The sequence below is a fragment of the Corvus moneduloides genome, chromosome 11 (genome assembly GCF_009650955.1).
Source record: "Corvus moneduloides isolate bCorMon1 chromosome 11, bCorMon1.pri, whole genome shotgun sequence".
NCBI classification, from domain to species: domain Eukaryota; kingdom Metazoa; phylum Chordata; class Aves; order Passeriformes; family Corvidae; genus Corvus; species Corvus moneduloides.
The window spans coordinates 17,630,557-17,654,378 of NC_045486.1; the positions used below are offsets into that span (position 1 = coordinate 17,630,557).

Here is a 23,822-nt window from a genome sequence, read left to right on the forward strand (position 1 = left end):
CTGCAGCTCCAGGTGAGGGTGGAGTTTTGCTGTTTGAGATCAGGGTCTCATCACTGGCCCCCTCCAAAGCAGCAGCTTCCAGGGAAGAGCCATCCAGAGGGGGAATGTCTGGGATAATGTGAGTCTCAGCCAGGAAACAGAGCAGTTCCCCTGCAAAGAGCTTGGACGAGTACAGCCAGAACCTGTGATAACACTGCACATGAATAGAAATCCTCTACATTTTATACTTTGCTTCAAAGCCTTTCTGTGCTGGCCCAAGTTCTCAGTTTGAGCTGCTGTAACTTGGCTCAGGTCAGGGGGTGGTGCTGATTGGCTCTGGTTGTTCATTGATAGATGGGACATAAATGCACGGGTTTGGGTTTTCTTCAGAAGCCATTGTGAAGATGCTCTGATTATCTTTCTTGCCCATTCACTCTTCTGTGAAATGCCACTATTTTTGAAGAGATGCCAAACCCAGGGGTGTTAGAGAGTCCAGCAGACAGTGCATCACAGTGTGGGGCCCTAAGTGAATAGGACCAGCTCAGCAATTTGTTAAGCATATACACTAATATTTAGATTTTTTTTTTCCCTTGGCTGCCTAAATTGTAAGACTAAACTTTCATCTTAAAAACTCCAATATTCTCTGGATAAAGAGCTATTTTACTAAGTTAGTTGAAACTGCACCTACACGTGCAGACTGCTGGGAGCTGCCACTTTCCTCCAGCTTACAACAGGGATATATTACATGTCCACAGAGTCCCAAAACATTGACAGCTCAGGAAAAAAAAGTTGTTAGAATTGAGTTATCAGAAATTTGTGTCTTTCTCCTGTAGAAACTTCTGTGAATTATGTCCCCTTTTTTGATACAGTATTCTCCTGCACAAAACAGGGACTGTTCCTGTCCTCGGAGTCCAAAATATTTAGGATCCCTGAATAAAAAGTGTTTGATTGCATGCAGAGAGTTCCTGTAAATTGTTACTACTTTGCAGTACAAGTAACTGGTCAGTCTTCCAGTGGAAATTCTACACACCCTGTCAGGATAAACTCCCATTTCTTCTGCTGCAGACCAGACAAGGAGTGGTTGTTGGGCTGCTTCAGGTTGTTAAGTCTGGAAAATATAAATAACTATTTGGAAGTCTTCCAGTACATTCCTTTATACTGCAAATGCAAAATCAATATTTGGCTCATGTAGCCTTCACCACCACTCCTTTTTGCCCCCATTACTATTAAAATAGTTTCAGGTGGTATGAGAAAGGATTTCCTTTCAATACAAGTGAACCTCCCCAAGCTATACTTGATTTATAATTTAAACAACTGTACATTGGACATTAGGCTTTGTAAATAGGTTAGAACTGACAAACAAAACCCCAATAAAGGTGAAGGGAGTTGATAAAGGAAGAGCGCCATAACGCATCAGAAAATGATTTCTTTTATATTATTGTGGAAAATACTGTCTTTCAAGGCATTTGATACGGAATTAATGTCAGTAACCATGTATATAAAAAGTGCATGGATAATGCTATAAAGAAGTTTACTTTTGTTTTTAACTGGAAAACGATTGTAGAGAGATGGGCTTTGAAACAAATACCATTCTGTAACCTCTCGTGGAGTGTTCAGTTCATCCCTGACAGCCATCCAGCACAGAGACCTCAGCTTAAAATGACATCAGCAGGCTTTGCTCTATAAATACCCATGGCCCACTGGCCTTGTAGCACTTTTTATTCCTGTTCTGATGGGAGGCCATGGCTCACCCAGTTTTTTGCTCTGTGCTGCTGTTTGGGAAGGCCTGAGGCCTCTGTGGTCCAAGCTGAGGTACCAGCCTGGTTTTGCCCCAAAATGCAGGATTTGCTGTCACAAGCACAGGGCTGTTTGTGCAGTCATTTGCATGAACGGTCTGATGCCTTAAACAAGTTCATTTTTTCTCTCTTTCTGATGGAATCAATGTGGGCAAAGCCTTGTGTGCCCAGATTCCTGCCTTGGCACGTCACTGTCAGTGCAGGCTGGAGCTGACCAGGCCACTCCTGGTCCTGCTGATGCTCCTGTGGTGGAGCCACTGCCAGCTGCCCCTGCCTGGGGCTGAGTGTTCCTCTGGCCCTGCACACTCAGAGCAGAGATTGCAATAAACTGCTCTGTGCTCAAGCATTTGCACTGGGTTCTCTGCAGCCCACTGGGGTATCAGAGCTCAAATCCCTCAAAACCACAAGCAAATGGAGGAAAAAAAAAGGCTTATGAGGCCTCAGGTCAAGTGATATGTTGGGGAAAGGAGATTGCTCATTTTAGGAAGGTGATTGTCACCAAAATAATCACCATACCTGATGGTTAGATGCTTTTTGTCTTTGTTAGATTTACTTCCTATTTTTACTGTATGTAGTGACTTTTTCTATTTTTTTAAGATCCCATAGACTATTTTTACAAGAGAAGATGCACTGTTTTACTTCACTGTAATACTTTTTCCCATCTTTTCCCTTAATTTTTGTGCAAATCCACTGGTTTTAAGATCCTTCTACGCCCCACCCCAAAGGCATTTTTTTTTTAATTAGTGGAGTAATATCCCTCCTGTTAAGCTTAATAGAAGATAAGATGCTATATATAACCAAATGCTGCCTTTAATTTAGGCTGGAAAATTATTTGCTATCTGACATTAGACTTTGTATAGCCAGGCTGCCTTCCAGAAAAGAGGTCATAAACAGGGAGCTCCAAAATGCTAATTATAGTGAATACTATTAATTTCTGTTAAGATCTACAGCATACAAATTGAAACTTTTTTCCTAATGGTGCAAACCACTGAGAAAAAGGGATGGAGTCTGTTAAGCAGGAGGATTTTCAAAACAAAAGGCCCAACTTAAACCATATTTTGCGATGAGTTTTTTATTTCCTTGCTGTCCCTATAATCAGGATAGAGGTAACTCAGCTTGGTTTGGAACCCCAAGATAATTTTCTCTTATTGTGGCCCGTGGATTGTTGCATTTGATGGCTGTGCTTTGATGAGCAAAACCAGATCGAATATCCGGGGTCTTTCACCAGGCTCTTGCTGTCATCTTTTCTCTTTAATGACCCCTGGCAGCTCAGCCTCTGGCTGGGAGGTGTTCCCAGCACTGAACCTGCAGGAGAGGGAGGCTCATGGCAAAAGCAGCACATTCTGCACACAGATTCCCATTCACATGACTGGCAGCCACAGAGCTGGATTTTCCATGCTGAAAGCGTTGTACTTATCTCTAGGAATAAAATTGAAAGTAAAGGCAGGACTGAAAGCTTCTATTGTTTGTCCCTACAGTTGATTAAGGAACAAGTTCTGTGGGGTTATAGACTTGAGGAAGAATGTGAAGTGCTGCTTTGAGGGGCACAAAAGGATGTCCCTCAATGCCTGAAAGCAAATGCTGCCTTATTTCATTGTGCTTCTGATTAATACACAGATTTAACTGCATCAGCTTCTCCAAGTGGAAGAAGTCAGACATTGAAGGAGCCTCTGCTTTGCTGGATAACCATTCCATTACTTCGTTATTTAGTGTCTTGAGGCTGATTAACAAAATACTTGCCTTGGAAGGGTTTAAATTTTTATTTTAATTTTTTGGGTATTTTTATATATTGCCCTTTAGTACGTTTGCCTTTCTGGCAAGTAGATAAAAAAAAGTGTTAAGTGTGAACCATCATAAAATGGTGACAGTAACTAAATCTTACAGAAAAATAGGTGTTACCTGCTGTCCTTCTCGTGTAGGCATTAGAATTGACCACTTTAGTTGTGAAAGCAGTTTCCCAAATCAGATTCTAAAATAAAACCAAACCAAGTGAGCTACAGTCTGTGAAATTCAGGATAACAAGATGCTGAGACACAAGCATTTCTGTTTCTGAATATAGTCATTTGGTCTGAAAGCTCCTGAAAATGACGTAGTGAGAAGCTGGCAAGTGTCCACACTGCCTGCTTTCATATAGCCATGCATATGGTTACCAGAGGCCAGCCAGAAATCTAGCAAAAACTACATTTATAATTCCTTCTTAATCCAGCTGAACTGAATTGTGACCAGTTTCCCAAAAAGGCTGCTTACAGTTTATTGTTATGATAAAAGGAAATTATGAAAATACAGAAAATCCTTGAAGGGCTAACTGAACATAATGTTATACTGATCGTCACAAAAATACTTATTTTTCTTAAAATATATTGGAAATAGGAAGTCTGAAGCTAAGGATGTTTTGTCAGGCTTAGCCTGACACTTCCAGCTCAGCTAGCAAGGCAAAGTATAGGAGTAAAAGGGTTTTTCCCTTCCCCACTTACACAATTAAAGCCAGTATTGATCCTGAGTTCACATTATTAAAGGCATTACTAACAATGGTCTGATTTGATGCACTGATATTAAACTGTTCATCCTTATTAACAATTAACTTGCTGCTTGGAATGATTTGGGCATCAGCCATCGTCTTGCAGAACACAGAAAATGATTTGCAGAATGGAACTGGGACGGCCCCGGTGTCCCTGTGGAGTTTAAGGCTGTGGCTCCGCTCTGTCCCCGCAGGTGACATCCGGAATGACCTGTACCTGACCCTGGAGAAGGGGGACTTCGAAAGGGGTGGCAAAAGTGTGCAGAAGAACATCGAGGTGACCATGTATGTGCTCTATGCCGATGGAGAAATCCTGAAGGTAAGTGCTCCTTTCCCTGAGAGCCCCAGGTGCTGCCTCCAGGGACACATCCTCTTGTTTCAGAGTCTGATGCAAGGGAAGAGCTAAAATCAAACTGGCTCTCTCTCTCTCTTTTTTTTTTTTTTTACTGTGAAGTCTGTAAGCTCTGTATTATGGTCAGTTATAAATTTGTAAGGATTTGGAGCACTTCCCTTATATGGGGATAGAAGACTTGGAGAAATACTCATAAACTGAAAAGCCTGTGTGATTTCCAAATGTGATGTCAGTGGCTAAAGTAAAAGAATTTAGAGTAACTGCAATCAGAACTGAGGAGTATATGGCATATCTAAAATTAAATAATGTGTGTCATACAACATGATGAAATGCAATTCCAAGGGGGACTTCTGAATCTGAGTTGTTGCATTACAGTACTGAATGTAGTTCTGGAAAATAACTTTGAATAAAATTTCACCCTGGGTTGGCTCCATTCCAGCTGGGGATGGGGATTGTTTATGTTTCCTGTTTTACCTCCTTTGTTCTTTTAGTTTTATTGAAGAGAAGGAGGTGGGTGGGAGGTTGTGAATATAGAGAAGTAAACAGGAAGTATTTCAGCATGAGCAGCTATCAGAAATAGCTGCCCCCTACCTTTTCTTTTACCTCCACTGCAATAAAATGGGCTTTGTAGCCATTACTGGGGAGAGTCTAAACACCTAAAAGTGTTTGTGTATCAAACACATTGCCACAATCTTCTGGTTTTAATTGAAAGGAGAACTTTTATTAGTACAACTGCTTGTGGTTTCATTAAAAGTAAAGTGTATTTCTTGTAAGGAACTCGTTTATGCTCAGAGCTGCTGCAGGAAGATCAGAGTCCTCTTCTGTTCAACTGCCTAAGCTTTTCAAACTGAGTGGCAAATTTTTAAATCATCAGCTGATTTCACAGAGTCTGCTGAGAACCAAGAGAGGTCCCTCAAACTGCAGTATCAGCATCTTCAAATGCTAACGTACATAATGGTGGCCAGTTATACCATAACGGGGCCCAATGATTACATACAAAAGCCAGATAATTTCTAGACATTATCAGTCTTAAGTTCAGTGATTTTGGTTGGAATGGTCATTCACAGAGATGAGGTTGGTTTTTCTTGTCTTTGCCTGTTATTACTATTGTAAAGTACACTAGGGCTTTACATGAAGAGTGGGATGGGCATGGCACAAACACTGTAAAGGGTCAGTCCAATTAGAAAGAAAAATCAGGTGAACAGATTGTCCTGAGAAGTTGTGTCTGCCCCATCCCTGGAAGTGCTCAAGGTCAGGTTGGATGGAACTCTGAGTGACCTGGTCTGGTGGAAGGTGCCCCTGCCCCATGGCAGGGTGTTGGAACAAGATGAACTTTAAAGTCCTTTCCAACCCAAACCATTCTAGGATTTGCCATAAAGGAGAGACTTTATTCATAAAGGATCTTTGTGGTGTTTTTAAATTTAAGCCACATACTTAAAAGAAACACTCTATCCCAGCTTTTATGGTATTGCTCCTCTGTATGGTTGCAGCCAAAGCAGCAAAGACACTTGGTTTGTGTCAAGGAGATCTTTGGTTCCTGGTGTTTCATGATGCCTGTGAATGTGGGCAGAACACTGAGAGTTCAGCTATAGACCCTGGAGCACTGCTGTTCCTGGGTGGAATACCCCTCCACTATTCCTGCCCCATGGCCTTTCTGCAGCAGAGCTGCCAACAGAGACAGTGGGTGCAGAGTTACACAAGACAAGGGGAAATGGCCAGAGTTTTCATCTGGTATTAGAGTAAAATCCCTAAACTTTTCCCAACCAGCAGCACAATCCAAATCTAAATTGTGCCTTTGTGAAGCCTTTAGCAGAACCATGCACAGCATTAATGAGAATTTTCTCAGCTCCTCATTGCTGCTGAGTGGGTCTTGATCCAGAAATAGTCCTATTGAAAGAAGTGAAATTACCTCCAGAATGTAGTGCTGTTCAAAATGAAAATGAGAATTTCATTTTCAAAATGGTCTTACTCAATTGTTAGTATCTTTCAATATAGTCTGAACAATTAAAAAAAAAAATCCCTTGACACATTTCTCACTTCTTTCTTCTTTCTGTTCCAGTAGCAGCAATAACCCATGAATTGCACGGCACACCTTTAACAATGGATATTTCCTGGTAGTTTTTCTAGTTTAGCTTCCCTTCCCTGCCTCTGCCCTCTAATTCCCCTGCATATTTGGGTCTCAGGGTCACCAGGTGTCTGGAGATTAGTTTGATGTTTGTATTTTGCAGATCACAATTCAGAATTAAAGATTTACCAGTCTGCCCTCCTCAGACTATAGAGGGTAGTATAACTGCATGGGAACTAAGTTAACAACCAGAAAGAGGAGACTATTCATTTATTTGAAGTTCATACTGTGAAACTGCATTCAAAGATTGGCCATTTGCCAGGTGGCTTCTTGAGGGGACAAAAAAAGCTCACATTAAAATTTGAATTTTTACTGTACCTTGCAGAGGAAATAGAAATACTGTTTTGTTTTTTCCTAAGAGCCTAGTGCAGAATGAGGTTTTGGAATTGCTGTGTTGAAGCCCAACCAGTTACCCTTGCAACAAAATAGAACTGGGCTCTTAGAGGTGTTCTGGGTTGCAATACTGGCACTGCTCTCTACTAACCTGTTGTTATCTGCAACACTTAATTCTTGTTGCTGTATTAAAAAATGTGGGGTTGTGGCTCATCCCATGTGGTTGCTGAGGATTATTTGAGAGGACTGAGTTGTATGAGTTCAGCCTTCAGTCACTCAGTTTGGATCAGAGCCTTTGCAGTGAGTCTCTGTCCTGGTAGGCTGTCCTTGCACTGAATCCCAGAATTCCAGAGAGCTTTTCTTCCCTTTTGGGCTCCTTCACAAATTCTTTACTTTCTCAAAGGCAGCAAATTATTGACAGAGGTTGAACTAACTGTGACTGGTTAATGGGATATTCTTGACTGGGTAATCAGATGATTACAGATTTAAAAAATCAATATTCTAGTATTTTCTAGGGCTAGAATTTAGAGATGCCTTGGGGAAATGACCAGTGGTTCTGCTTGTCATCATACTGTTCCCTGGAGGGTTTCTACATCAGAATTTATATTATACATTGTGGTCTGGGTCTGCTTAGCTTCTGGTTCTTCCTGGATTCATTATCCTTGGAGATGCTAAAAGTGAAGAATCTCCAAGCTGTCTTTTTTTCTGCTTGGTTTTATGAGATGTTGTATCTTCTGGATCTCTTTCTAAGTGCTGGGTCTAGAGGCTGGGTTAGTGCTGATATATAAAAAACGTGCTTCCTGCTGCATGTCTTCATCACAAAGGAGCTTTTACTGTCCTTATTTCAGGACTTCAATATTTATCCTATTTTCCTTCACTTGTATTCTAAGGATTTTTTTATTTTCTAAACAATACCAGTTCATATTTTTCTTCATCTGTCTTTTGTGAATACATATATTGGACAAGATCTGAGTTTGTTATATCTGAAGGCAGAAACTTAGATCCAATTATGTTTTTAGGTGATGAGTATTATATACAAATTCTTTGCTTACCACTGAGGAAGTAACTTGATCAGAATTTTTTGGGATACTTGGTGAGGCTGGGTGGTTGTAGTTTTGAAAGATGAACATTTGTAAAGAGCTTGGAAAGATCAGTTACCATTTCTCAACTGAGATACTGGAGCAGAAATCTGGTTAAAGGATCTTTTCAGAGAAGGCTAATATTACAAGTGATGGTCCTACTGTGTCCTGTTTTTTGGACTCAATTTTATATATTTGGACTTAGGTGCTTATTGTGTCGACTCAGTGCTTGATGGAAAACTTAGCTTAAATAATAACTTAAGATACTGGGATTCACCTGGTATCACAGGTCTCCTAGTTCACCCTTTGACCCAAAACACAGTCTGAAGATCTCCTAAAGAATTCCACATTTCATTGTGTCTGAATTCCTGCTTCTGACTCTTCTTTTATGTCTACAGAAAGCCACGAATTATATAAAGGTTATCACTGGCTAATAAAATGACTCATGGGTGGTGATGTGATGCCTTTAATGCTGGATTGTTTTCTTTTGTGGCAGGACTGCATCAGCCTGGGCTCCGGGGAGCCGAGCAGGAGCGCCTACCACTCCTTTGTGCTGTACCACAACAACAGCCCTCGCTGGGGGGAGATCATCAAGCTGCCCATCCCCATCGACAGGTTCCGGGGCTCCCACCTGCGCTTCGAGTTCCGCCACTGCTCCAGTGAGTGCCCCCCCTGCCCAGGGCAATTCCAAAAGGCCCCAGCTCCTTCTACTGCCAGTTTAAATCTGGATGAGGCTGTCACTGGGTGGAAAGCAGGAATGAGAGACCAGCCTGAAATACAGTGAAGGGGCATTGCTAAGCAGCCTTTTGCTGAATTTATCACACAGGGCACTAAAAACATGGTGAACGATCAGTGCAGGGCAAAGCACTTTGTAGATGTTTGTCCCTGCTGTTCTTTTGTTGAGTTTTTCTGTAGAATGTTTTCTTTGGAGGATAAACAGTTTAGATTTTGCTGTTTGGCATGTCTCTGTTTGATTTGAAGCTTGTCAGTCCTTTACACAGAATTAGAAAAAAGAAATTAGAATTAGAAAAGTTGTTTGTTCTGTAAGCTGCTTGTTTTCTTTTAGGCATGTGGAGAAGTTGGTGAGTAATCTTGTATATATTGACAGACAGGGTACATACAAAGACAATTCCTTCTTTCTATCTCTTGCTGCAGCAAAAGACAAGGGAGAAAAGAAGCTCTTTGGTTTTGCGTTCACCCCATTGATGAGAGATGATGGCACGACCTTGTCGGATGATATCCATGAGCTTTATGTTTATAAGGTACCAGTTCTCTGCAGACTTTTCACTGCTCATCTCTACGCCATTACTTAAATGAGTAATGGTCATTACATTATCCTTTTCCCCCCTTATTAGAAGTGTGTGAGAACAGATTAATAGTAGTTTCAAAATTTTATACATTCAAAATCACATGGTTTGGATAGAGCCCTTCTATTCTAGGTGCAGTTCACCTTTTCCATCCAGCTGACGATGATTTATCTGCTGTTAATGCCATCCATTTTGACTTCAAACATGCTGGTGTTCATGAGCATTCAGCACTTCTGCCAGCCTAAGGCACTGCTCTGTGCCTTTGTAAGATGACATTGTGCTGGACTCAAATGCCTCATGCTGCAGGGCCACAGCTTGGCAGCCCTGCAGCAAGAGATTTGGGCTTTTCCTTCCTGCTGATTCACCTGGGTTTATTTGTTCAGTACAATTTTCAGGCAGCAGCACTTAGTTTACAGCTGGGAGAACTGGTGAGTTCTAAGGTGGCAGTGGCTGGAGACCACTCTGTAGAGCTGGGTCTGCTCTGGGCATGTCCAGGCCCCAAAGCACAGCTTTTCCTTAGAAGCGTTGGTGTGCACCCACAAAAATCCCAACACAAGCACTGCTGGGCAACTGCTGACAGGCTGTGGGCATGTGATGAGATGGGCAAGGTACAACTGTGTCCCTTGTGCTGTCCCTGCAGTGTGATGAGAACAGCACATTCAACAACCACGCGCTGTACCTGGGGCTGCCCTGCTGCAAGGAGGATTACAACGGCTGCCCCAACATCCCCTCCAGCCTCATCTTCCAGCGCAGCACCAAAGAGACCTTCTCAGTCTCCACACAGCTCTCTTCTACCAAACTGACCCAGAATGGTGAGTTGCTGATCCCTCAGAACTGCCCAAGGAAGCAGGAATTAGGAAAGAGAGCAAAAAAATTCACTGTTAGCACTTCTGCACAATCCAAAGTTTGTTTTGTTTGGCTTTTACAGAGTTGCTAAGTAAATAAGATTTTTTACCAGCAACGTCCCTAAAGCACAAGCAGACAGGAGTGGATTGTCCACAGTGCAGTGTCAAGTCACACAGTGCTTTTTAAAGCACTTTACCATTCCTCCATTCCTTTCTCCATTAGCAGGATTGACTCACTCCATATTGTCCTTCTTGTTTTCCATGATATTTATATATAAATGTGTGTGTGTGTATATATATATATATATATATGTATGTACATCATTTCCCAAGAAGTGTGGACTGCAACAAGAGGTGGAGTGCAACATGATGAATCTCTGGTGGGTCTGGGGTTGCCATTCTTCCCTCTGTGTGTGGTTCTAGCTCTTCCTCCCTCTCTCTGCAGTGGATCTGCTTGCCCTGCTCAAATGGAAGGCTTACCCAGATCGAGTGATGGATATTCTGGGAAGACTGAGACATGTCAGTGGCGAGGAGATTGTTAAGGTACTACATGAAATAACAGTAGTTATTCATGTATCTGTGACGGACAGTGAGTTCAGGCCTGCAGGGCATTTCTGAATGCTCCCTCTTACTGTCCCTTTTGATTCACACTGTGAACTTCCACCCTGTGTGAATTGGGATTTTATGATGATGTGAAACTGGATGGGAAGATACACTTGAGAAATTAGTGCACAGTCAGTCTGTGGGATCAAAGCAGAGCTAATCCTTAGTCAAATTCCCTCAGCCACATGTGCTGGGTCCTCAGCACCAGTAGTTCCAGTCTGCAGTCCCACACAGCTGCTGGTGCAGACACAGCCACTGGCAGGGGCTCTCTGGTGCATCCAGCCAGCAGTGCACCAGTTTTCTATCTGCCAGCTCATCATTTCACCAGGTTTTGTAACCACTGTTGCTCTACATGACAATCTCTGTGTGGCCTGACCTTCCTTAGATCCCAGGAACTTCCAACTGCATTTGAATACTTGTGGTCTCAGCAAAAAAAAGTGCATTCCAGATATGCCTCTGATAACCTTAGGTGTGCTGGGAACTCTCCCTAGGATTTATTTCTATAAATCTGGAAGCAAAAGCTGATTTCTAACACAATCAACCAAGGAGAAGAAACTGAAGACAAATCCCATCACTTAATAAGTAGTTTATCACTAAAGCCACTTCACTGTAAATCATTTGAGTGTTGCCATACCTGGAACGTTACTCTTTGTGATAACTCAGTAACAGGGGAGCACAAAAATACTTATATACGAATTCTTCAAGAATGTCATGTTTTGTACACTTTGTTTGTAGGCCAGTACAAGTATCTGTTTTTTATAGAGAGAGAAAAAAAGCTGTGGATTGAATTATTTCACGGGGGGAAGTAACTGAATCTCCGCATAAATCAGCTGTTGTTTGGCACTGGGATACGAAGAACAGAATGTAATAATTCAGAAAAGAAAGATGTTTTATCATTTCAGGGACTTCATAAATTGTTGTAATTTATTTCTTATTGTCCACATCAGAAATTTAAGTAGAAGAGATTAAAAAATCATGAGAGAATGTGCAGTTAACGATCTCCAGCATTCTCCCTCACACTCATCCCTTTGGAGACTGTGCTTTCAGAAGGAAAATCACTGAACTGTCAGTGCTCTACAAGCTGTGGAGTTAAGGGTGAAAGAAGCAATTGGCAACATGTAACTTGCCCCAATTAATGCTTGTTAGAAAAGCTTTACTTTCTGTCATATAACAAAAGTTTCAATATTAAACATAATTTAATGTACTGCCCAGCCTCAGATTTGATGTGGCATAGTACCTGAGACTCCAGTGATTTGAGAGTGAGAGTGAGAGCGAGTTGTTCTGCCACTGGTGTCCAGCAGCACTTCCAGTCAGCTTAAAGTGAGAGGAACACTCAGTCAAAATTACAAATCAGGCATATAGTATATATTTCATTTTTTTTGTTTTTCTGTCATTTTTGTTTGAAAATATTCCTTGCGAAGAGAAACATTTTTCTTAGTAAAAACAAATTAAAATCTGTCACATCATATGGGTGAACCTGAAGTGATTTGTCCTTGGCAAGTGTTTCACAAAGATATTAACATGTATGAACTAATTAAAGCAGGGGAGAAATAACCATTTGAATACAATTTAAGTTGAAATTCTTTGTTCATGTCATTTTAGTTCCTACAAGATATTCTGGACACGTTGTTTGTAGTTTTGGATGACAACACAGAGAAGTATGGTCTGTTGGTCTTTCAGTCTCTGGTAAGCTGCTGGATTGTTATTTATCTCACACTCAGTGAGTTTTAAGTTTCTTATGATTGTGTTGCTAGTATTGTGCTTCCATCAAATATGAAATACTCAGCTGGATCCAGCCATGTTTTCTGTAATGATCTTGGGTGAGGAGGGCAGGCTGACCTCAGCACATCCAGGGCAGCAGCATTTGCTCTCATGCTGGAGAAGCAAACAGTAATACCTGGTAACACAACTGTGACTGTTTAAAGCAGCTCATGTATTTGAATGCTTCTTACCTTGGGTAACTTGTTTGAACACACTTGGCAGCAATGTGCAATTCCTTGAGATTGGGTTCCCTTTCCCATGTCCCCAGGTGTTCATCATCAACCTGCTCCGTGACAGCAAGTACTTCCACTTCCGCCCCGTGATGGACACCTACATCCAGAAGCACTTTGCAGGAGCTCTGGCTTACAAGTAGGTCTTGTGTCCCTCCCCTTGAGAGGTGGCATCACCAAGCTTGGGAATGGTGGCACCATCAGGATCACAACCTTCCTGGTAGCAAGAGTCCCCAAAAGTAGAGCTACTCACATGGGAGTTTTCCAGCACAGCTGTAGGGAAAAGCTGCCGAATGTCACCAGTGGCTGAGCGTGGCCACATTGGGCATTTCTCTTGCACTTCTGGACTGGCAAATCTTTTTTTTTTTTTTTTTTTTAGCTGAAGAGACACTCAGCAACAGCTTATTATCAATCTGTACTAATGAGCTACCAAGAGCATATGCATTCCTTGTCTTAAGGATGTTGGGATACATGACTTGTGTGAAAGCTTAGAGAACTAGTTGTAATTGCCTTTTCCAAAGCAGACAGGTATTCATATAAGATGTTCTATTTGGTTACAATTTAATTTCAGTAGATCAAAAATTTGAATTTTGCTGTCACTTTGAAGATTCTGCTTTATTTTCTACTCCTCAAAAGAGTCTTGCATTAAAGAATGCAACAGACTTTTTGAAAGCAGTAGCAGTTACCCTTCAGGGGGTGTCATTTTTTCTTTCTTTTAGACCATTGCTTTTGTATATTTGAGCATATTCTATCTTTGAGTATATTTTCTATCTTTGGCCACAGTAAACTATTAAAAATAGCTAATAATTTCTTTTTATTCTTTTAAGCAATTCACATTTTTGTGTAATTAAAATACAAAAAATACTCTACCAATGGCAGGTAAAAACCCATAGATAATATCCAACACTAGAAGGCATAGTTGTGTTCAGAGGGTAAAAAAGTGTTCTGCTTTTTGTTAATTAGCACCTCTTTCAGACAAAACAAATGTTTTTTGGTAGTCTGCTGTCTGAAACAAAACACGGGTTTAATACACCTTTGTAAGTTAGTCCAGATGGTATCATGTACTTAGCAAAAACAGATGCAAGTATTTTCTTTGTGATCTCAGTTTCTAAAAGCTGCTTACTGAGATGAGAGCTGGGATTTCTTATTAAAACAAAAGTATATTTTGGTCTTAGAACCATGCCTTTATCAAAGCTATCTCTCTAATAACATCTTTTTTATGTTCTCTTAGTGTTCCTCATGGTCCAAGTCAATTACAGAGAAGAAATTATTTGCTGGTTTTGAAACTTAAATGAATGTAAATACTATGTAAATTCAGTATTAAGGACAGCTGTAACTGACCACTGAAATAAAGTGAAATGAGACTGGTTTAGAGATCTCTCCCTAAAATCAAAATGTTTGATGACTGTCAGAACTGGTGCTGAAGATTCCTTTTCACTGTCTGTTCCCTCAGGGAGCTGATCCGGTGTCTGAAGTGGTACATGGACCGCTCGGCTGAGCTCGTGCGCCAGGACCACATCCAGGAGGCAATGAGAGTAGGTATCCAGTGGAAGCACTGGTGTCTGTTCCTCTGAGACCACAGAAGGGCTGGGGAAGCTGTAAATGGAATCAAGGGTAGTGTGGCACTGGCTTCTTGTAATTGTTTAACCAGATTTTTTATATATATACATATAGCTACAATTTTATTTTTAGGGGGACGTTCACTCTTGTGCAGAAAAAATTGAAAGAATTATGTCCCCTTAAGCCCATTTGCAACCCTGTGGAGAACTTAAGTGGGACTTACATCTATGGCCAGTGCATAAATACTCCATTGATGTAGGCTACACCTTGCCCTCCAAACAGCAGTAGCTTTGAATGTATCAGGCACAGGTGCTGTGGATCAAAGTTTTGCTCTTCATTTCTGGCTGTGACACAGCTCCATTGTGCCATGGGTTGAAGTTCTGGAGTATTTTAAGCAGCAGATAAATGAGTGTTTAACTGGATGGAAATCCTCTGAAGTATCACAGGAGCTGACCTATGGTTCTGTAATGGGAGCACGAGGTCCCAGGGAGGCACAGCTGTGAGAAACACCAGGAATGTTTTGGTGCTATTACAAAGAAATCAGAAAATAAATTCACCATTGTAATGGTACACCAGGAAGTCAGTGTGTCAAGTGCATGAATACAAGATGCCAGCATTTGCAGGAAGATGTTTTTCTTTGAGTGAATGCCCACCTGCACCTTCTGCCTCCAAGGGGGCTGCTGTCCCAACACCTGAGTCTGGGCACTTGGAGAACAGGAAGCACTGGCAGTGATCAGCACTTGGGTTTTGTCACTTGTCAGTACAAAGAGGTGAAGCCTCTCCCAGGTGAAGGACACTGCCAATGCCATCCTCTCACTTTCCAGAGCTCCTGCTAGGATTCAGATCATACAAGGGTATTACACCAGTGCTTGCTTTGTCTTTGTAGATATTTACATGCTTAGAAACATCTTCTTTGTAATTTTCAATGACAGATTCATGTGGAATGGTAAAAATAGGGCAAAGATGCCTTTTCAAGAAATTAGCAACTTTCTCATTTTTTTTTCTATCCTTATCCTTCCTTTTTTTTTTTTTTTTTTTTAATTGCAAAGAAAGCTATTAAAGTTATGAGATGAGAGGAAGATCTCTAGGTGGAATGACTTCGAGGAGGTTTTCTTGCCTCTCAAACTGCTCATTAGTGCTTTATGCAGTGCAGCAAATAGAGATGTAGGATATTGTCCCTATGTGATCTGCATTTGCTGAACCTCATAGCAGTCCTGTTTGGAAATAGCAACAACAGGAATGCTGGAATGTCTTTCAGCAGCTGGGGTTAGTGAAGGCAATTTGTGAATATGGTACGTTCTGTCTCGGGCTCCAAGGCAGCTCTTTGCTTACTGGGGCTCTCAAGTGCTGGCCTGGAACGTGGCTGTTCCCTCTGGGAGGGAGGTCAGTTTGCAGACCTGACAGCCCAAGCCTTTCCAAGCACAGGAATTAAAATTGCCACCAGAGTCTGTGCAGACCTGACAGCGCATCCTCTGCCACCCACACTGCTGTCACATCTTATTCAGACAAGTTGCCTTTGCAGGTATCTCTTGCAGGCCCAAATTCAGGTCTTTATCTTCTCCCATTACAGTAGTGATTGATTTCCTTCTTTGTTTCCAGATTTTATTTCAGGCATTTGGAGCAAGTTTGTACCAAAGCCATTATCAATGCTAATGTGTCATTAGTAGTACAAGATTCTACTGTTGGGGATTTCTGTGGTCTTTGATGTGTTCACCACACTCCTTGCATTAGAAGTTCTCTGACTGAGAAAACAGGATAGCTCTGTATCTCTTTTTCCCTGAATTAGCTGTTCAGTGTAGTGCCTTAAAGCTGCTGCTGGAATACTCTGCACTCTTATGGCTCCTGGCTGCTCATGTACATTCATGATGGACATGCAGCTGTCTCACAGGATTCTGATTTCCAACCCTGGAATTAGCAAACAGAGTCCTAGAGGATTTCTAAAATTTCTTATCTCCCTCAAGACTGCTTTTAATTCTCAAAATCTCCTATGCAACTTGGAGGAGCTGTAGCTGAAAGGACATCTCTACCTAGAACACAGCATCGTGCTCCTTTATTGTGCCCTATACCAAGCTCCACAAAAGCTGCATCCAGGAACAGCTGCCTGTGCCTCCCAGGGGGCCTCTGTAACCAAGTGTCCATGAATGCCTCCACAGCCACTTTTGTTGTCCCTGAGGAAATAAAAACCATAGGAAGTGTGTCTAGGAAATGCCCTTCCAGCTTCAGTTATCTTCCAGTAGTAGAACCATAGGTGGGTTTTGCCTAGATCGGGGAACCAACAGCAAGGGCTTTTCTCCCTCAGGAGGTTTTCCCTGAGTCTTTGTGCTGCTGGTCACAGGGCAGAGGTGTTCACCTGTTACGTGAACATGCACACAGACCATGTTTGTAAGGGATGTCCTTTAACTGGGCACTGATTTTTTATGTCCTGCCGAACATCATCGAAGGCTGGGATTTTATCTCAGAGCACTTCTATGTCCTTAGGCACAAATGCACATCATTTTTGTGATGCCATAGGTAGCAAGAGCCAAAGTTATTCCAGCTTCTGACGTGTGCTACCAAGACTTGGTTTGTATTTTTATCATCCCAGCCATGTGTGCAAACACAGGGAACTCTTTGGTTCACTGCCTGTGTGGGCTCATTGTCTGTGCTAAGGAAGTGTAGTGTTTTGAGCTCTGCTATCTCACCTTCCACAGGGAATTATGGAGGCTCACACATAAATGCTCTGATTCACTGCAAAACGTAATCCTCACATTGAAGCTATGAGCTTTCAGATGAGAATTATGGTTGTATGTACTGAACCCCTAAAACAGCTCATACCAGCACTGCATGTGCTGGGTTTGGTGTTAGCACAGGGATGCCAGCCTTGGAGAGCTGACTGGGAACCAACTGGCCTTCGTCTGGAAATGAGGCAGGAACGCAGCTGTTATTTCCTGATGAAGTTCTTTGGTGTAAGGAAGCTTCACCAAATGGTTTAGTACAGAAGTATAAATAATAACTGGTGAATTACCAAAGCTGCCATAATTTCTGGGGGGAAAAGAGGCTGTAAGAGTCAATGGCATGTTGAAATCCATGATAGCTTTATGAGGAATTTCACATTCTATATCCGTAAAGCTGTGGCATTCTAAAACTTACAACACAGCATTGCATACTTGTGCATACTGTGTGGTGGTTCAGTGAGGGGCTCTTACGGGTGCAAAAATATCTCTTGATAACAAAATTTGTATTTGAATTAACTTCCAGTTTCCCAGCATTGAAGTGAGACAAGAATACTTTCCATGGGATGGAGTGAAGTATCTCTAAGGTTTCTGTACAGCCTATGATTGCTGTATCTCCAGCCTGTTGTTTTCCTGTGCTGGGTTTTGAGGATATCATCAAACTGTGCATTATGTCTTCCCTTAATCCTGCTTCGCTGGTGAATCCTGTTAAGCACTAAGGGAAGGAGTGAAGTGTGATGTCCCTGATATTTGGTGCATTCTGGTGCTGACAGTTGTGCACAGCCAGTATCAAGGAGGTGTGTGAAGTGTCACTGTTGATAGGGTGGTGACTTGTTACAGCTGCTCAGAACAATGTGTTTTCTTCATGGTCACTGCTGCCAAATAAATGCAGTTCTAAATAATGCCATTTACAAAATTTTGAAAGAAAACAGAACAGCTGCTTCAGACACTTCAGTCATTGTGCCAAGTCATGAGAAAACCAGAAGTTTCTTACCTTGACCAAAATTTTCCTCAAATTATGTAACTCTGATTTGTCTCTCTGATGTAAATGCTTACTTTTTCTGTTAGTGGGACATGCAAGTAACAAAGGCTATTGGTTGAGAATGGGTATTTGCCTAAGAGTAGCTCTTCCCCAACTGAATTATGTAACTTATAAAACCTGTTTTTCATTCTCCTTTCTAAAGCTCAAGAATTTAGTTATTATGCATGTAGAGTCTTTCCTGGTTCTCTTTACAGCTCCTTTATTTTTCTTTCTCTCTTTTTCTCTGTCTTGATCTCCTTCTTCTCCTGCTCCTTAAGGCCTTGGAATATCTTTTCAAGTTCATTGTCCAATCTCGGATCCTTTACTCCAGAGCTACTTGTGGAATGGAGGAGGAGCAGTTCCGCTCCAGCATCCAGGAGCTTTTCCAGTCCATCAGATTTGTGCTCAGCTTGGACAGCAGGAGCTCTGAGACTCTCATCTTCACACAGGTTTGCTATTTCCTACACTCCCACTGGCAAACCACGAGGCAGCTGTTCTGCAGGGGTAGGAGGTGTGGGCACATGGGGGTTAAATGCAGGTCAGTGGAGTTCTGCCCCCTAACAAACTGCTGGAAAATGAGACATCCATTAATGGTAGACAGTAGCTTTGCACAGGTGAGCTGGACTGGGGGCTTGCTAGGGGGAAGTGACCTCTCACATGAGAATACAATTTTTGCAGAAGTGAACTGCGTTTTCAAGTCTCTCTCACTCCTATTTCTTATGGTTCGCCTCAAGAATTTCAAAATCCTTCCTTATAGTACTTCAAATCAATACTCACAGTCACAGCAGCATCACAGTGAGAAGTTCAGCTGATGTATTTGCACTCATATAAACTTAACTCCAGCATGTGCTAAAATTCCAGTCAGAATCACGTGCAGCCTGACCACAAACATGTTGTGATGCCCATACTCATATTTAATGCATCATTTTGAATGTAGCCCAGGGGACTTCATGAAGATTCCATGTGGGCTGAAGACAATGCTCGACGTGAGTAAGGATGCTGCTGAATTTTGGGTTCAGTTTTAAAGACCACTGTACTCCAGTACATACTCCTGCATTTAAGTTTTAAATGTCAAACATGCTGTGTTGTGCCTCTGCTCAGGGAATGTCAGAATGCAGCACCCAGAGCTCCCTGGTAACGTGAAGGTGGTTTGTAATCACTAATGCAGAATTACAGATGTTTGGAACACCTGCTGTATTTTACCAAGAGGCAGCTGCTGTGAACGTTGCAGCCAAGCAGTGACTCTGCTGGTTCAGGAAGCTGCCAGTGGAATGATCTCTTTCTTAAGGAGCTGCTCTGGAAGATTTTGAGAACAGCTGCTCTAATGTTTTATTTAATCACCCATTAGTGGGTATAATAAGATGAGCCAGGAACAAGTGAAATCAGCGCACAGAATTTTGCAGACAAAGTGATGGTGAATGGAAACAGCATCTTATGAATGTTTTCCAGTTGTGTTGGTCCCAAATACAGAGGGAGAATCACTTTGAGGAGGGGGGGATTTTTTTTTTTCTCTTTGTTTCTCTTTTTAATTTTTTTCTCCTTTCTCTCACTATGGTATTTCTTACTTTGGACTTTTGTAATTTGTAAAGCCTGTCCTTGTTGAATCTTTGAAAAGTTTACTTTTTGTTTCCCCCTTGCCACTATGTTGCCCCCTGATCCCATTGCCCCATAGGCCTCCCAGCCTGGAGGGCAGGCGAGCGGAGCCGGGACAGGTGCCCCACAAAAATGTGGGGGCACAACAAGGCCGACATTTAATTCTGTAAGTAATGATCCCCAGGACTGCTCAAGTGTTTCACTGTGGATGTTCCCAGTTAATCTCTTTTCCCTACCCCAAACACTCTTTTCCTGCATATAAACTAGAGTTTAAGTGGCTGGTACTTTAAAACTTGGAGATGTGGAATATTTTGGTTATTAATGGAGCAGTTTATGGCATCCACACACCAAAAAGACAGTACTGAGGGTGTACACAAGATTATGTAAGTCAAATAGTTCAGGGGAGCCAAGCATTTGTTTCTTATTTGATTATTAGTTCTGGAAATCTGGACAATTGTTAAATATGCACAGAAATGCTCGAGGCCCTGGCAAACCTAACTTCCCTCACATTTGTCCTCTTCTCCAGGATATTTGAGAGGTCTCAGTATCTCAGCTCTTTCCAGCAATGAGTAAAGCTGATTTCCTTCCTCCCAGGCAATTAGTTTGACATGAGTAATGTTCCAGCACATTTTAGAGTGTTGTGCAATAATGGACCCTTCAAGGAACTGTTGAAATGATGTCGCCTCAGGACAGCTCCAAATCTTCCTGAAGAGATCCCATGCCTTCCCTTGGATTGCTATGGGCTACAAGGAAATCCTTCTGCTTTATAAGTAACAGAAAGTTTTCCTAAACTCCTGTAAGGATTTGTCGGGCCAATATTGTAATTTCACTTGTATTATCCCAAAGATAAAGACAGTGGCTGGATTTGTGGCTGTTTCTGCCTTCCAAGAGTACCAGGAGATATTGAAATGATTTATACATATTTATTTTGTTAGTACATTGTAGATATGGAGGAACAAATAGGTGACAACACCCAGGAGGTCTTGTGGGGGTTTGTGTAATCTGAGTTGATTGTAACAAAATTAGATTTTGTGAGCGAACGAGTGGAAGAAGAAGGAGGTAAATTTATATTCAGAGTAATTTAATGAGCTCTACGATGTTAGTTGTAAAAATAACTTAGATTTTGCTCAAATACTATTAAATAGATTTCACTCTTGAAGGAAAAAAGACTTGGCAAAAAAGGAGGCTGGGATTATATGGATTAGGAGAGTCACGTCAGTATGGAAGAGATACAGAAATGGTTATGCAATGAGAAAACAAAAAAATCTCAGGAAAAGGAAATACTGATAGTGGTGAGACTCTGGAACAGCAAAGCTGAACAGAGATCTGCAGTGAAGTGGTAGATCTGAACTTGTGCAGGAAATCACTGGGGTTTGCGTGGAGAGGTTCAGGGAAGGGAGGTAGAAATGGCAGGAAGGGAAGAGTGAAGGTGAGGCTGGTTCAAGAAAGCAACCATCTAGGAATTTAAGTAGTTATAATGAGGAAGCAGGCATGGAGCTTGACTAGGATGTAGAGGGAGAGAAAATTTTAAAACATTAGAGGTGGTGGCAGTTGTTTGATAGCACACCAAGTGTGCAGAACTTGAGCATAGGGTGATGCATGGAATTTTCTAGTCTTGTGAAGATATTAATTGAAAAATAGGAAATAAGACATGCAGAGTTTTTTGTTGCTGCACTTTAAGAAGCACTTTCAAGGCTAGCTCCAGCTTACTGGAAATATCTGTTACTGCAAGGATCACATGCACACTCGCATGATGTGATGCCTCTTTCACGTGGACTCACACCCCACCCCTGCTGCAGAAATCCTGGAATGTCACATGGCAGAGCTGGTTAAGGGTCTGTCAGCAGGTTCCTCACTTCAGAATATTTTCTGAAGAGTTTTAACTGTCTTAGGTAGTTGCTTAGTACAAACAATTGGCATAGAACTCTCTAATCAGTAGTGTATTAACTGAAAAAAGTAAATCAACAAAAAGGGACTGTTTTCTGTTCTCTGATATCTCCATTTTTTTTCTGTTTTATAAGCAGCTTTTTGAAGCTGTATCTATGTGTGCAACTTATCCTAAGATTTACTATTGCAGCAGCACTTGATTTCTCTATCCTACGTGTGGCTTGTTCCCTCTGAGCTCCAGGTACCACAAACCATGAGCACCAGCCATAGCACAGTCCATAGTAGCTTTGTGCAGGCCCTTCATTCAGTGTTCCTGCTGTTCCCACCTCACTGCACTGAGCTGCAGGTCAGGAATTGCAGGTGCTGAGCCCCGTCCTGTGTCCGCAGGCCGCCCTGCTGAACTCGTTCCCCGCCATCTTCGACGAGCTGCTGCAGATGTTCACGGTGCAGGAGGTGGCAGAGTTCGTGCGGGGCACGCTGGGCAGCATGCCCAGCACGGTGCACATCGGCCAGTCCATGGATGTGGTGAAGCTCCAGTCCATCGCCCGCACGGTCGACAGCCGCCTCTTCTCCTTCTCGGGTGAGCTGGGCCCCAGGGCTCAGGCCTGCTGCTCACTGAGGGCAGCAACATCTTGGGTTCTTTTGCAATGGCTTTTTTGCAAATAATTCCCTGCTGAATGCTAATAATGTTGGTAATTATTTCTCTTGGCAGCACTGTTAATAAATGTATTCATTAGCTCAGTTGGTTGGAGCAGGGTGCTAATAACGCCAACATTGTGGGTTTGATCCCTGTTTTCACAAGGGCTTTCACTTCAGAGTTGGACTCCATGATCCTTGTGTGTCCCAACTCAGAATTTTCTGTAACTCAGCTAACTCTGTTTGACACAAATACAAGTGTCCCTATGGTAGGAGATGTTTATTAATCCATCTTAGATAAATTGTAGTTACTAAAGGTTGATAAACACACATTAAAAAATCAAGTCAGTTATTAAAACTGCCAAATCTCATGTCACACTTTGCATTGTCTTACCATGCACAGAAAGAAAACCTCCTTTCCAGCCAGCTTATGCCTGAGAAACAGAGCGGTTAGTCATGTGAGAAACCCACCACATTCCTTTGAAGTGTCTTTAATCTTTACATTATAACTTCAGTATTTCTTTAGCTCAACACTTTAGTAATTCTTTAATTCTTAAAATTTTACTTAAATATGCTTCTATTATTGCTTAAATATACTTTAAAAATCAGAATTAAAAATACCTTTAAGAATTCAGTGGAAAATGGGTGAAGATTGTGAGTGTATTTCCTACATAAAGGTCTGAATGAAAGAAGTTATGAAGGTAACAGTGGAAGATAGAAAGCACCACTGGGTTTCTCTTTCCTGTAGTGAGGACCTCAACTTAGTGCACTTTAATTACTTTACTCAGTACAAGGTGAGAATGATAACACCACAGAGTTTTTTTGAAACCATCCATTGTAATTGTTTGTAAATATTTTCTTTCCTTAAATTTGAAATTATTTTCCTTGATTCAGAGTCCCGGCGCATCCTGCTGCCTGTAGTCCTTCACCACATTCACCTTCACCTACGACAGCAGAAGGAGCTGCTTATCTGCTCTGGGATCCTCAGTAGTATCTTCTCCATAATCAAGACCAGTTCTTTGGTAAATTTGCTGCTTGATTTTAATTTTTTTATTTGCACCACTGATGTAGTAAAATGAAGAGTGAGAGATTTTTATAGGTTATTATAGGTTTCTCAAAGAACCTTTTAAAAACAAAATTGTGCTGTCAGCAGGAGAACATCTGAAATGAGGGTCTGGCTCTGTGTGTGTGACTCAGAGCATCCTGATTACAGTGTTATTGCTGTTAGGAGGGGGGAAATGCATATGCCTTTGCCAGCTTTGACACTGTTTCATTTTCTTCATGCAAGCCCAGAACTTAGATGTCACAGGAGTTTAAAAGTTCTACACAGCTCAAGGACTCATAGTTCTGCAAAAGACAGTAACTAGCACTTTGTGGTTCACATTAAAAGAATACTCTAAAATTATCCAATCAATGGAATCCCACTTAGTTCTGGAAATTGCTGCTGAGTTTCAACACCCAGCTTTGATGGTCATAATACCCTGAT

At 41.7% G+C, this 23,822-nt stretch overlaps 1 protein-coding gene across 1 annotated transcript in view; it reads left to right on the top strand.

Annotated features, from left to right (window-relative positions):
* The window catches only part of DOCK3 (dedicator of cytokinesis 3), a 185,474-nt gene that overhangs the window by 111,278 nt on the left and 50,374 nt on the right, over positions 1 to 23,822 (top strand). Inside the window, 11 exon segments of the mRNA XM_032121102.1 lie at positions 4,488 to 4,612; positions 8,679 to 8,841; positions 9,338 to 9,444; positions 10,130 to 10,301; positions 10,780 to 10,877; positions 12,540 to 12,623; positions 12,967 to 13,067; positions 14,382 to 14,463; positions 18,499 to 18,669; positions 22,088 to 22,280; positions 23,231 to 23,358. Coding sequence (XP_031976993.1) covers positions 4,488 to 4,612; positions 8,679 to 8,841; positions 9,338 to 9,444; positions 10,130 to 10,301; positions 10,780 to 10,877; positions 12,540 to 12,623; positions 12,967 to 13,067; positions 14,382 to 14,463; positions 18,499 to 18,669; positions 22,088 to 22,280; positions 23,231 to 23,358 — 1,424 coding nt within the window.